At 41.7% G+C, this 15,390-nt stretch overlaps 1 protein-coding gene across 1 annotated transcript in view; it reads right to left on the reverse strand.

Moving 5' to 3' along the window:
• LOC147267811 (arf-GAP with coiled-coil, ANK repeat and PH domain-containing protein 3-like) overlaps nucleotides 1-15,390 on the reverse strand; it is a 58,628-nt gene that overhangs the window by 26,578 nt on the left and 16,660 nt on the right. Inside the window, exon 2 of the mRNA XM_086198888.1 lies at nucleotides 5,553-5,610. Within this exon, the coding sequence (XP_086055014.1) occupies nucleotides 5,553-5,610 (58 nt within the window). The remainder of the gene's footprint in view (nucleotides 1-5,552; nucleotides 5,611-15,390) is intronic.

Raw genomic sequence — 15,390 nt, forward strand, 5'->3', positions numbered from 1 at the left:
AAAAACATCACTTTAAATACCCAACAAGGACACTTTCTATTTAGAGACAATGGGACGCAGGAGTATTAATAGTCACAGTGTTCACGTAAATGAAAGAAAACTTCAGTGGATTGTTGGTCACATGCAGGCTCAAATTTAGAATAATCCTCAGGTCTGTATCCAGGCCAGACAGTGCAGCACTACTGAAGCTGCCACCATGACAGAGGTATTTTTATTCGGATAAATATGCAACTTTAAAACTCCAAATGATGATAAGTGGCACAGTCCTCAGGAGGTTGTTACCGATGTACCAACTACATATATGTGTCTCAAGTAACTAACTTGCTCATCATCTCAGATTTTTTTCCCATCTGTAGCAGTAAACTGAGAGTTTCAATCAGGTTTATGATTGTGTAAGTCAATGAAAGGCAAAAATATTACAGGATGCTTGTTTTCCTTTTCTTTTGTAAAGGTCATTTTAAAGCTCTTGTTATTTCCACTCAGGCATTTTTGAGGGTAAAGTAGAAAAGTGAGAGCCTGGATCGCCTGAGGACACGCCACAGGGTGGTATTTTCATGCCGGTGCAGGAGCCAACTGGTATTTTCTTGGGGGGGCAATGACAGCCCACCTTTCCACTCAACCATTTGTCTCTGGCGGTGGTATTAATTCCTGCTAGGCTGAATAAAAATCAACCTGCTATTTTAGCTTTACCAGTGTCTGCCGCCCACCACCGCTAACATACGAGCCTGCATTATTCTCAACAGTTTCTATGCTTTCAATGGTTTCTGGGTCATTTGGGCTAAAGATTCATACAATTCATTTGAAGAATTTTATTTTATTTGTGGATTATTACTAGGATATAATTTGGAATTTATTTAAATAACAATATTTATTTGATTATTTCATATGTAGCAACAGCTTTCTTGCAGAAAGAGCGAAGCAACCATGACATTCTACTTTATTTGGGAACCAAATATTTTTTAAATTTACATTATACAGCCACGCCTATCAATCAGCCTCGTCCTCTCTTGATGTCTTTGGACTGTGGGAGGAAGCTGGAGTACCAGGAGAGAACCCACACAGGAACAGGGAGAACATGGAGACTCCACACAGAGAGATCCTGTGATGGAGCCAGGACTGGAACCCGGAACCTTCTTGCTGTGAGGCAACAGTGCTGACTACTGCACCACCGTGCCGCCCAACAAGCAAAGTAAAAACCAAAATGAATTCCTGATGTTACGTGTGGATGTTTCCCAGACTGTGCTTGCCCTTGAAAAACTGAAGCTATTTCTAATTTTAGGCCAAACCAAACACATATAAGCAACAAATCTAATTATTATATAATGTTTATTTCATGTTCATCATCATATGCGGACCTGCACAGCAGCATAGACTACAACTTCTTTTATCTGTTATATCTATCTAGCGAGCTATTTGTGGTGTTGCTGGTTTTTAAAATATTTCACAAGTTTGTACGCATCTTTTTTGTGGTTTAAAAGCTGTAAAACATTCGCAGTGAGAATTTAAATCAAACAGCAGTGAGTGACATCAGACTGTAAACTGTAAACATCTATGTGACCAGGTGCCGACAATTCACATATGTACTCTGATAAAAACCACATGAACTGGCAGCCATGACACTTTCCCACTTAACGGGTAACATGATAAGCTACAGAATGCTACACTGTCATTAGCGTTGCACTCTCGTGGCTGTGTGTGTTACAGTGTGTAGCTGTGGGGTTGGGGTGGGGGTGTGTGTGCAGAGGAGAGAGAGCAGTAAACCTCTAATTATCTGATTTTGGTGCAGCGGTTCCCAAGGTTGTCGCTATGTGAATGTGGTTTTCTGGGACAGTGAATCCTTTACTCAGCAGATGGGAAACTAGTGGGTGAGGAGCAACACAATCTAGGACAGCATGACTAAGAAGCAGGAATGGCTGCAATGAGCCTCGGATGCAAAATACACATCTTAGATTTGAAAAATGCGCAATGTGAACATAGACGTGAAGTCGACATTTGCAGACCACATGCCTGCCAGCCGGATCGCTGTGACGGAGAGCTGACTGTAACACAATCGGATAAATGCTAATTCATGCTACTCAGCATAGGAAAGCACAGCTGTCCTCTATATATGCTGTGAAACTTGTTCATAAAATATTCATTATTAACTCAATTACATTTCCAGCACTGTTTTGGTTTCATTTATTAGTGCTGTCAAGGTAATGAATGAATCTGGGATCCAGATACAAGGTTGTGCTCCTGGTATGATTATAACGTAGACTACAATAGTGTTGTTTCAGTTTTATGAAAGAATTTTAGAATGAATGAATGAATGAATGTGTGTTTCATGTCTTTTTTTGACATGTCCTAGGGTGAACCCTAAGACAAAGTACTTCATTGTGGATAACAAAATATTCATTTTAATATAAATGACAATTACCTTTTAATTCATGTCTGGCTGTTATTAGATAAGAGTTTTTGTCTAAATATTTTTATGTCATGATGTGGGGGATGGGGCGGGGCGGGGCGGGGCGGGCGGGGTGGGGCATGCCCCCCCCCCATCAAATGTTTTTCGATCAAATGTGGTACGGTCATCGTCAAAGAGGTGCTGAATGGATTCAGCAGCATTTATCTGGATAGAATCATTGTCACCAGGGTGTTGTTCACTGTCTAATCTAATAAAATAATAGGCGAGGTGAAAATTTCACATTTTTTCTCTGATTCATCATCAGCGACTCATGGTAACAGCATCATGGACGCTGAGAGAATATTCTCTGAGGCCACACCGAACCCTGATAATGCTTAGGTTTGTCTTCATTTAGTTCTGTTGTGGGGATGTCTCTTTATGTGACTCTGACTACCTGAACCCTTCAGGCTTAAGAGGCTAATTAGTCAGACTTAAAAAAAAAAAACCTGCCATATTGCTAATTGTCTTTTTTTTTTTTTTTTTAAATATCGATAAATATCACCATCTTAAACCACTTTCAGTACTGTCATGTTGACGGTCCAACCAAACTGCAGACTCCCTGATTTCCTGATGTGTCACTTGTAGCACGCTCCATCTACCAGCTGCCATTCCTGACAGTTTGCATTCACACAGGTTTAAAAGAAACGGTCAATAACATTGGTCAAGCGTCTATTACTGATACATATTGCTATATTTTTACTGCACGGCCTCGTGTCCACATGTGATCCTGTAGCTGAGTAGCGTGATACTGTGCGTCTTTGTGTTTGTCACTGATTTGTGACTTGCTTCCTGGCTTAGTGCTGCTCCCAGGCTGCTCTGACAACATATCTGTCGACAACCCGGTTGGGGGGGTCTGATCTCATCATGTGCCGAATTGAGCCCCCGGGGTCCGAGCATGGCCATTACAGGGACAGTATATGTGTCAGGATTTGTTGATAAATGGACTGGAAGAACCACGGGGGTCCACTTTGAGTTGAAATACCACATCTGGTGACAAGACGGACCTCTTGGTGTTAATTGACCACCATCACTGCAGTATGACGTGAGGAAAAAAATATGATAAACCCATAGTAGCAGTTTATTTTCTAATTCTTGTCAGACAGGTAAAAGATACTGCCCTCTAGAAATGCGCAGATGAAAAAAAAATAATTCAGAGATTCTGTTCATTCCCCAACACTTTAAAAGTCACAACAATTGCTGGTATTTTTCACACTGATCAACATCAGCTGTCAGTCTCATAACGTGCTGTCAGAACGTCCCTCAGGCAGCTAACAGAGTGAGAACCCCCGCTGAAAAGAACAAATCACCCTTGATGGAAAACCTCCCCCACCCCGACTCGGGTCATCTTTCACCACCGCCGGTGCTCAAATGGGGTTCAAAGTTCAGAGTCCTGACCTGTTTGGAGCAGAAATAATCAGTAAATGTGTGTGATTGTGAAAGGGACTCATCTAAACAGCCTCTTTCATCACTTTCTAGTTGTGAATATCATTTGTTCATTCTTATTATCCACCAGCTGCACACGCTAGTGATAACAGATAGTGTTTGGACCTCCACAAAATAGGAAAATCTGAAAAACTTAACAAGCTGAAGATGGAGGTAGAAAGAAGGTGTGGTCTCCACTTAAGCCCATTAGCATGATCTCATCTAGTGAATGCTCCCTCTTGCTCTCTTGAAACTCTATTAGTTTATCTAAAGAGCTCCTGCCTCAGCTGCTAGACTCCCAAGAGACAATTAGCCATCCATTCCTGCAGGTCCTCTATTCTTAGAGATGTATGTTTGAGTAATAAGGTCTGACATTCATCTGCTAGGATATGTATTCCTATTGTTCAGATTACCTCAGGCAAACAATTATGTGCGATCTGAACATGTGATCTTCATAACAATAAATATGACACTTTGTCTTAGTGGTCATTTAAAAAAAAAAAACAATGCCAAAGACTTTACATTTAGTCTTTGATATATTCAGGATATCTAATAACCTGTCTTTGATCTGCGTCTCTTTGTGCATAATCATATACAGTGGGTTTAAAAAGCAAGTGGCAGAGCAAATGAGCCAGAATTGCCTCCTTCTGTATCTTGCAAACAAGACTAACAACTGATGATTGTGCTGTCAGTGTAATGTATGTAGCGGTTAAACAGGTCACACTAAGACATCACATGCTCAGACACCAGAGAACAGCCTTGGGTGATGCTTCCATGCTACAGGATATAAAGCTGCCTCTCTGACATAAATCAGGCTTTGCTCGGCGTGCTGTGCGTCATTTAGCTTTGCGTGAACCAACTGGATGTAAAAACACGTCTGATTTTGCTGGTTAAAATAGCTTTGACGTTTCAACAAAGGAATGAGTGAGAGACAGATACGAGGAAAGAGGATGATACAGAAACAGGCAACAGCTACAGTATCAACATGTGGTTTGCAACTGACTGACATCGATCCATTTAAAGTCGATAACTCAGGTTAAAAAGTGCGTTGGGTCTGATGCACCTCCAAGAAACACTCTTCATGCAGTTTCATCTATGATCATAATAACCATATTTCCTATCAGAGGACCCGGCAGAAAACACAGTGATGTCTGGGTCTGCATATTTTCTGGAGGCTGTTCAAATGATGAAACTGAAAGAAAGTCATTCAATGTGAGCGGCAATGGAGACCATGTGAGTATCACAGCCGTCCCAGGGAACTGTGTCTGAACGACTGCCACTTCCATCTTAGAGCTTGCTGTGAGCGAATGCAGCACGTAAAGACATCACGGTCCCAATTGGTATGTGTGATGAAAAAAAAACAATTTTTAAGATGCCCATTTTCTGAATGGAGTTCAATTTGAATCAGTGGCAGCAAGTTGGGCAGCTTTTTTTTGGCTTTTGTGTTCGTACGAATGTATGAGGTTACATAAATCGTCGCAGCGTAAATGCAAACGTGAGCTTTCAGTAAAAGAATGGTAAATCATTTCAATCAATAGATCAATACATCTGACTGTTTCATTCAGAACATATCAAATAGCTACATACTTTAATTTATTACTTGTATGGGATTTTTTTTCATTAAGTGTAGTTTTAATAGAGTTAGTCTGCAAGTAAATAGTGGATCTTGGTTGGTGGCTGTTGGTACCTTGTCGAGCTTTGCCTCGATCTCCACCACATCTGTCTCCACATCATCGATGCCGGCCCTGAAACAAGAACAAACTCAGTCAGTCAGAGAAACACCAGACTCAGATTCTAACTCAAAGTAAGCCACAATTTCACAATGTCTGATAAATAACTACATATTTGATCATCTGATTTTCAAAGGATATTTGCTTTCAGCTTCAGTTGCAGAGCAGTAAAGTCACATTAGGCTGGTGATTTTTTGCCAGCACCGAAGCATTTGCAGTGTTTTATCCCGACATCAAATTAAAGTGCAATCAGTCGCTGCACATCACAGTCTCACAGACTTGAACATTAATCCTGATGATCAGATCGACGCGGGCATCACTCTGGAAGATTAGTGGCCGTGGTCAAGCTGCAAAATCAATGGATGACATCATGCAGACATACAGTCACTGAATTATCTATAAAGCAAAACAAGAGAGCAGGAGCTTTCACATACCAGCCACTTAATAAAAACAATAACCACAATAAGGCAGTCCAGAATTAGGTGGAATTATTTATCGCTTAATCTAATTCCACACACTCTCGTCCACTTATAGGGTTAGTTGCTATAGGCAACACCTTCATGGTTTGTACCCTCACAACTGGCATGTCAAAATGAATTTCTTACTCCTCACACACAGAGCAGCTCCCTCCACTGCCTCCGAACTAATGATGCCAAAGGAAAGTGAGAAAATAGCACAGAATATCTTCACAAGTACAATTTATTTATAATGCCTTCGTAACAACATCATCTGGACCTTACTGGCTCCGATTCATCCAAGGATCCCTGTCACGCCCTGCATGTGCTGGAACACGTCGACCAGAACACTGGAACCCTGGGGGATGATGATCTCACCATAAATTCACAATCCTACCCTCCTCTTCAGCTTTCTTACAGTCCACGAAACCCTGCTGATCTCCAGTACAGTCAGAGCAATGCTTCGTGGAGCGGAAGGAGAAACAACACCCACAAACTAGTTGATTTCATAAAGGTCAAATCCAGGTCTGCCTCTGCTTGACGGGGGAAGTTCACAATGACATGGGATGTCAGTCAGCAGCGGCGTTACCACCTGCTCCACAGAACAACATTCCCAGGATTCCTTTCTGTCCCTGAACATTTTTGTTTCTTCAAATGCTTGCAGATGCATGGCTAATTCTGGACTTGCGCCTTCCTTGCACTTGCACTCAACCAGAAAAATCACACTGTTTATACAGACTGCATTTGCTTTACCACAATACAACACTAACACAACAAGTATGTGTGTGTTTGTGTGTGTTTGTGTGTGTGTGTGTGTGTGTGTGTGTGTGTGTGTGTGTGTGTGTGTGTGTGGTCTCCACAGAAGGTGCTTTGTTTCAAAGACAGTAAGAGAGCTGGAAGTATCAGGTGGCATGAGGATAGCTGTGTAAGATTTTGTTTTATCCAACAGCAGCATGTGTCTATGTGTGTGTGTGTGTGTGTGTGTGTGTGTGTTTGGGGGGGGGGGTCTGTGTCGAAGCAGTTTTATCTGCTACTCCTCCTGTCCACGTCATCATCATTATCATTCAAGGTAGAAAAGCTTAACACAAGTGGACTTTATTTACTAGTTCATGGATTTTTTTTGAAGGTACCATATGTAACATTTTTGGAGTTTAAAACATGAAAGAAATCTTCAACAAAGAAGGAAGTTCTGAGATCGTGTTGAAGAATTGTTGCAGCAATAACTCAGAGATTTTCACTAGTCAACCTTTATTTACAGAGAAGAGGTCTCATCCAGAAGTCACAGATGATAGCAAATCAGCACCGCTAGCTTTAGCAGCTATGGTAAAAAAAAGAATGATTGGTACAGAGGGGCGAGCAGTGGAAGTGATTATTATCTTATGGTGCAAAATCCCATCACATGACTGTCATTGCAGCTTAATATGAAAGTAAAAGTGGAGTATTAGTGCAGGTCGGGTTTGTGTCTCCTGGATGAATTCTGTTCAGTAATTTCTGGGTTCAGTAATGGATCTGGGCCCCATTTCATCTAAAGATCAATGCTGTTCTTGCTGTAATTGTATTCTTGTGATTGTCATGCTAGAAATTGCTAAACTACTCACACTTCAAACTTTAGCTGACATCAGATTCTACGAAGAAGCGGTGTTATGTTGACCCTCCTAATTTTGAAAGCCTGGTTGAATTTTGCAGTTTCCTGGGCAGCTCTTCGTTAGTAGTTGGCTCTTCCCCCTCATTTTCCTCCCCAATTGTACACCGGCAGTTCCACTGCAGTGACCAGGACACGTACACAGTCATCCAGCTTCCCACTCACAGACACAGCCAATTGTGTATGTGCAGACACCCGACCAAGCTGGAGGCAACACAGGGAACCAAACCACCGCCTCCATGTTAGTAGGCGACACAATACACAACTGCACAAGTTACATTATACGGATCCAGCAGTGGACAGATTAAAAACTGGCGAGGGGTGTGGAATATGACAGAATTTACTAACACATTGGAACTGGCATGCATAGCTATCCCTTAAACCGGCTTGGAGTTTATAATCTTTTGCTGCATGTCAATTAGAAATACAACACTGCACACACAAGCGGGCGAGTCAAACCCACCATCAGTATCATGTTATCCATTAAGTCAATCTGCACCAAACCATACCAAGTCAGTGTCAAACAGCTGCTGAATGTCGCGGATAAGCTCATTACAAGCATGTCATGTCTCGGGCAGGACACACCGTCAATAAACACTGACATCTGAAGACAAGGATGCATAAACGACACCAGCACAGACTCAAGCTCAGTGCAGGCTTCACATAATGGGATGAGTGCATCACTAGCGCTTTGTGTAGCAGGTTGTGTGTGTTAGTGTGCGAGGGGAATTATGTAGGACTTTGTAAAAACACCAAGAAGGTTGTGAGTCCTGCCAAGGTTAAAGCAGCTTCATTGAGGCAAACATAAGTGTTTGCTGAGTGAGACTGTACATGTCCGCTGGTGGCGCCCCCCCCCCCCCCCCACACACACACACACACACACATCTCAGCTATAACTGAGTACTCCAGAGAGTTATGAGATTAAAGTGAAAAGACTGATTCTCAAAGAGGATTTTGGGTAATGCTGCAAGACACTAGGGCTGAATGACGATGCAAGCATGAGAGAACGAAGAAGACATGCAGATACTTGTCTACTTAAAAATTTGATTGTTTGTGTGTGCGTGTGTGTGAGAGAGACAGGGAGAGAGAGAGAGAGAGAGAGACAGAGAGAGAGAGAGAGAGAGAGAGAGAGAGAGAGAGAGAAACATCCTAAAGCTTTTCTGATGGTGATGATGTAGCCAACCATCCCAGTTGGGAGGGAGTGTGCAGCACTGCTCCTTGTTGCCAGTGGTAACATACTGTACATCATCAGTGATGGGGGAGGGGAACCTCACGTGCACAAGCTCCACGTGTACACCCATCAGCCCCAACAACCATCCAAAGAGTCTATTCTGGTCCCCACGCTGTGTGTGTACTCTAGCATGAAGATTGCGTGGCTACCGCTTCCCAACACACACACACACACACACACACACACACACACACACACACACACACACACACACACACACACACACAGCATATCCTCCAGCCCACAAACATGTCTTCCAGAGCTGATGTGTCACACGGCATCACGTCCACATCAGCATCACTTCCAGGACCAGAGGGACAGCAGCGGCAGCAGGAACAACAGGGCCTCTGATACCAGACGGGCTGAGACCCAATGGCAAAAATACTCACATGCAACTAACTACAATCACCAGAGACGTTCACTGAAATGACGTGATACACATCTATTCAACGGTTTTCGCCTTGAGTAAAAAGAGACAAGATACAAATGTCATGTTGTAGATCGCTGCAATGAAGAAGCAGCTTTGGAAAAGGTTGGCTTTGAAACTGCACCCTCTCAGCTCTGTACGCTTCAGTGTGTCTGCGCATGCGTAGTCTTGATAAGTTTTGATTTAAGGTCACTATATGAAGTAATACATCCACATATTTATTGTTTATTGATGTATTGCAAAGACGGATCACTGGATTGTCAACAATTGTTTGTATAATCCCTGAATTTGTAATCTGTTTGTATTTGTGACTCAGCAAATCACATGGCGATGACCTCATTTTCAACTGACATCAGGTGGATAGAACGCAAATCCACTCTCGTGTGAGGCCTAAACACACACACTAATACACACACACACACACGCACACAGACAATCACAAATAAACAAATGAATCAGACGTAGAACACGACAGGCGAGGTACACACTGACCCATAAACCTAGTAAATACACGGCTCCGTTGGGAGACTCTCAGCTTGCTGGGGCTGCAAGAATAAAGCAACATTAAAACACTGCATCTAACAAATGTAGGTCCATTCACAAGAAGAGGTTCCTGAGTCACAGGGCTGTGTGTGCGGAACAGAGCTGCCACAGCTAATTGATTAATTAAAAAAATGAAAGAGAAAACTATTTTGATTATCGATTCATTGAAAATTTAAAACACTTGCAGGTTCCAGATTCTTAAACAAAGGGAGGAAAAGTATTTGGTGTCTCAACTGTTGGACTGGCTCTGGGAGATAGTGAGGAGTACTTTTCAAAAACACCAAATTTTCATGATATTTTATACCCTCAATGATTAATTGGTGGAAACATCATTAAATAATCTGCAGTTTAATTGTTATTTGCAGCCCAGGCTTGAACAGCTAAAAGGTTTATTTACAATGTTTTTATGTGTCAAACGTCAGCGTCCATGTTTTACTGTTGTAATTATGGCTTGAAGTTGTCTTAAACACATGCATGCACACCTAACGGAGCCATCACGGGTTGTTCGTAGCTGCTCGTGAACATGTCAGTAGCCAGCGATCAGAGGTGTTTACACACTGGTATCTGACTACTGTGGGACACCGGATTTGCACACAGTTTGGGGATCAATAATAATAAAGTGCCATTATCTGTGTCCCAATTCATTAATAACTCAGGTGATTTTCATAGTAAATGAGACGTGCAAATCTGTGTGTGCGCTTCATAAAAACATGGGCATGGATTACATAATCATGAGCATGGTTTATAAACAGGTGGGCATAAACTGAAGAACCATTAAAACAGATTACAAACCACCGGGCGTGGATTATGACTCCAAGTGCAGTTTATGAACAGGGAGGACTGTGTATATCAGTGCCTGCAGGAGGAGTTTGGGGTTTTTTTTGGTGATTGTTGCAGTCAAAAATACTAAATTTTGAAATGACTTTTTGTAAAAATTGTGAAATAATTTGCAGGATGTTTTTGTGGGGAAACTGCAGTAACTGGAAAAACAAATCACATAAAAAGGCAACACCCCATTCTAAATACTAGCCTACCTAAAGAATCACATCTTGTAACTTCCTATGAAAACTGGCACACCTGCCGTCATAGAGAGAGCTGAGAGTATCTTAGTTCTCAGTTTGTTTTATTTTCTCAGTTGTAAAACATTTGGTACTGACCTAAAATTGGTGGCACATCTACAAAACAGCGGCTCCCGCGTCAACGGAAAATGCAAAGTTTTTCAACATTTTGCGGCAAAACGGACGAATTTTTTGCAACAATAATGCACAAATTCGTGAGAATGCAAGCTCCTGTGTGTTCCACAGGTGTTGGCTGATTTTGCTACTGTAGTATTGCGATTTTCTGGACAGACTGATATACTGACACCACGAAAAAAAGAAAGGAAACATAACAATGCTTTCATAAACTCAAACATCCATCAAAACCAGTTAAAACCTATCAAGCCAAACAAAAAATAAATCACATATCAAAAGTGTGTTACTTTTTTGGAGGGCCGTGTTAACACGAGGATCCACGGTCGGTGCTTCTCAGCAATCTTGTCATCATTGTACAAACTCAACAAGTCAATTTATGTTTTCTCATCTATAATGTATACGCTTTCATCATCCTCCACCCACAAGTTCAGACTGCACACACACGCACACAAACACACACACACACACACACATCGAAATGTCCCCTTCCCAGAATTCCAAATAGAGAGCTCCATAGCAACCATTCATTGACCCCAATCTCCATGGCAACAGGCATCATCATTACTCCCTGTTATTTTTTTTTTTTGGACCAATTTCCTCTTTGTCTGATGTATCTGTCCTTGAACATCTCCCTGTCACTCTTACCAGCTCACTCCGTCTCACTCCATATGTGCTCTTCATCAAGGACAGTTGCAGCACAGAGATGCTGGTTGTTTATCTGCTCGTGTCATTTGTGCAGCAACACTGACACAGTAAATGTATGTTTTTTTTTATATTCTTGTCTTAAATCCATTGTGTAAGTTAAAATTAGGTAAAAGGAAAATAACTTTTGTTGGAAAATCAGCGCCAAAGGGGAAACTAAATAGTAAGCACTCTGTTGGCTGTTATTATTGATTAGCTGGTTGGATGATTTTGCTTTGTCTGTTGACTGTAAGGAGACGCAGGTGGATTTTTGGAGGGGGAGTGACTGTAGCCCATCCCTTATTTCTTTGTTCTTCCTCTCTGAACCACATTCAGACAGTCCTGCCACTAAAAGTAGTTTTAGCCCCTTTACAAACACCCATCTACAGCTTTTACAATGAGCAGCATGATCGTCAAATGGTTTTCTATGAATTCTCGTTAATTTTAATTGATATCGTCCGAGTGCTTTGTCTGATTTTCCGCGACGACGCTCATCTCCCTCAAGAAATTTCCGATTCCCTCCTCTTTCTTTGTTCTGTCCAACCGACAATCTGTCTGTCTGTTTGTCTGTCTATAACCCTCCTTTATTAGCTGCTGGCGCTGAGCTGAGCTGAGTCTGTCTGTGTTTGTGTATGTGTGTGTATTTGTGTGTGTGTGAGAGAGAGTGTGTATGAGATTACAAGAAGACAAAGAGAATCAGAACAAGAGATTCATTTGTGAATACCCCTAATTAAGCCTAGAACTCTGTTTTCTTGTGCTTGAATTTGTGCAGTCAGTAACTAAGTGCACGATCTCTAGACCACTAAAGACTCCAGTTAATGATCCTCACACACACACACACACACACACACACTTGACCAAACAGACTTCCTTTCACACCATCAGCAAGCGAAGCCAAACACTAGAATCTTATGTGGCTATAACAAAGATGCCTTCTCTCTACCCCCAACACACAACAAACATCACACTCATCACGCACAAACATTGACTGTGCTGATGGCTAATGAGACAGGGAGACCAAACATCATTCTGACTAAAGAACAACTCTTATTTGTGCCACGTGTCTTGTGGCTTTCCTTCACTGTGTTAAACACAGTAATGTGTTGATATCAACAGCAAACCACAAACATTTCTTGCTATGAGGTAACTCACAATTTGAACAAGATTATTAGGTGAAAAACTATTCCTTAACAGTAAACGTATGATGTTGTTCACGCCACTTGTCCAGCACTACAGAGCTTCAGTATTTCAACATATATTTGAAGGTGCACTGATTTGCTCCATACGTTTCTGTCAGACTTGAGCAATGAACTCCCGCTGGCTTGTTCTACTGCTTTGAGGAATTAGACGCTGGCTCGGAATTCTCAGTGTAGGAAACGAGAGAAGAAGGAAGAAGACGAGGAGAAAAGGAGGAAAATTAAGATTCTCGCCTGCTGTTTTCTCAGTCAGCGTAACACTAACATCTCCATTTTAACACAAAGGTCAAGAGAGCAATGCTCACATCATAAGCATGAAGGATGGACTTCAAGTCTCTGAACTTCTTTTGCCATGTTTACATTCCTGTCTGTCCCATTGAGTCCCATTAGTTTCACTTAAAATGAAGTTACAATAATGCAGTACTCCCCTAATTTTCAAATTAACAGGTCTACATGCATCCGCATTGTGTTTTACCACTCGTATCAGCTGCTCAACAATACATGACTACATAATTCTGCTTTAAATTCTGACCAGTCGTCAGCGTTTTGTACTTCAAATGTTCACAGTGGCTTCAACTAACTACTCAAAAGACCTGTCAGCCATGTTTTGGACAAAGTAAAATGGTCAGAAACAACAGGTACAGTTGCCCAGAATGTAAATTGATGAGTTCTTTGTTTTATCTAAACAATTCGATTCTAAGATCCGAATGTATTCAACCTTTATTTTATCAGGAAGAGCAGAGACGGAAACACAAATTGAAATGAAAACAAACAAAATAAAAACAGACAACCATAAAACATTCACATGAAATTAACTGGCACCCAAATAAAAACCATCAAAGACTTAACTCAACACAGCAAATGCACTAGTGCTCAGTAACAGGACATGTGGATTAAGCACTCAAATAATCCTTAATCCTACTTTAATAATCTTCTATTCTGATCAAATAATCCAGTTGAAGATTTTTTTTCTGATGATATAAAACAGTAAAAGCCAACACGTGTTCACATTCAAGTGTCTTGTACTGTGTAAATGTACTTGAACCATACTTTCACGCTAACTCACAGCTAAGGAGTTCCAACTCTGGGAAATATCGACTGTGTAAACGCATTAATATATAATTAAAGCTATTAATAATGGAGTTACAAACTTTGCTACACAATTCAACAAAACATGACCATAAACCCAAGATAAGAGAGCTAAAAGACCACGTCTGCTGGCCTCGATGCAGCCCAACATTAGTCTAAATGTGACGCGTCTGCGTTACCATTACTCCCAAACAGCCTCTCTGTGCAGCACTTTCTATAAACACAATACACTTATAAATATTTCTGGTAGAGTTGTCTGGGATGTGGAAATGTCATTACATAATTCCAGTGTACATTCCAGCGACAAGCCAACAGGAAGTGTGCTGGAGGCTTTGGAGTGCAAACCAGCAGAAATCATTTCTCTCAAATGTATTGTAAGCGCAACTCAAGCCAGGTGGAACTGCTTTTCCTCGGAAAATGTAACAGTTTCTTTCCCTTTTTGCCAAGAGAGGAGGGCAGAGAGTAAAAGTGGGAGAACTCATTGAGGAAGCCATTTCTGCTGACTTGGTGAAATGCAGCGGTTACATCACCAGTGTGCCATTATGTGTGTATGAGGGAAAGAAGGTCAAAAACTAAGATTAATAATGATCTGCTCCAAAAAACTTCCAATATTAACACACAAAACACACACACACACAGCAGCAGCCTCCTTCCATCCTGCTGTTTTTGATATTTATTCCATGTAAAGTGGAGTTTTTCATGATGCGGCCTTTGTCAAATCCTCGTGCCCTCTGCGAAGTGAAGCAGTGTCCTGGTTAAAGTTGAACCACTTAAGTTCTGAAGGGCGAGTTCGATCAAGCTGCATTCAGAGGAATGTGGGGCTCACATACTCCACCCCACATAGGGGGTTAGGAAAATAGCCTGAAAACAGATGAATGGGCAGTCGAATGGAAAGACAGACACAGAGTGGTTGTGTGTGTGAGAACCAGAGAATAAAGGTCACCTGAAACAGCCCAAGAGTTTACAAGAAAGGGTTGTTGCATGGACGCCATTAAACAACGAGCAACACGGGAAGACACTGCATCCTCATGGAGCACAGCAGACTGACAGCAGCAGGAGGCCCAAAAGGCCAGAGAAGAGAAAAGGAATTCTCATCCCATCTCCAACCTCTTTAACCTTGGCTGAGCTTCCGGAGGGGAATGAGCAGCAGCCGACATGCAGACACGCAGCCTGCATGAGAAACATAGGGGAGGAAGACCATAGAAGCACTTGTTCCTAGGACTCCTTCCCTTCTGTCCTCTTAGCATCCCCCCTAACATCCACCAGATGATAGTGAGGGATGCTAGAGTGGAGAACTGGGTTGGAGGACAATTCAGGAAGCGAAATTATAGAATCAGA

This window comes from Aulostomus chinensis, chromosome 3 (assembly GCF_037954235.1).
Source record: "Aulostomus chinensis isolate RoL2024-O1b breed Wild chromosome 3, RoL_Achi_v1.0, whole genome shotgun sequence".
NCBI classification, from domain to species: domain Eukaryota; kingdom Metazoa; phylum Chordata; class Actinopteri; order Syngnathiformes; family Aulostomidae; genus Aulostomus; species Aulostomus chinensis.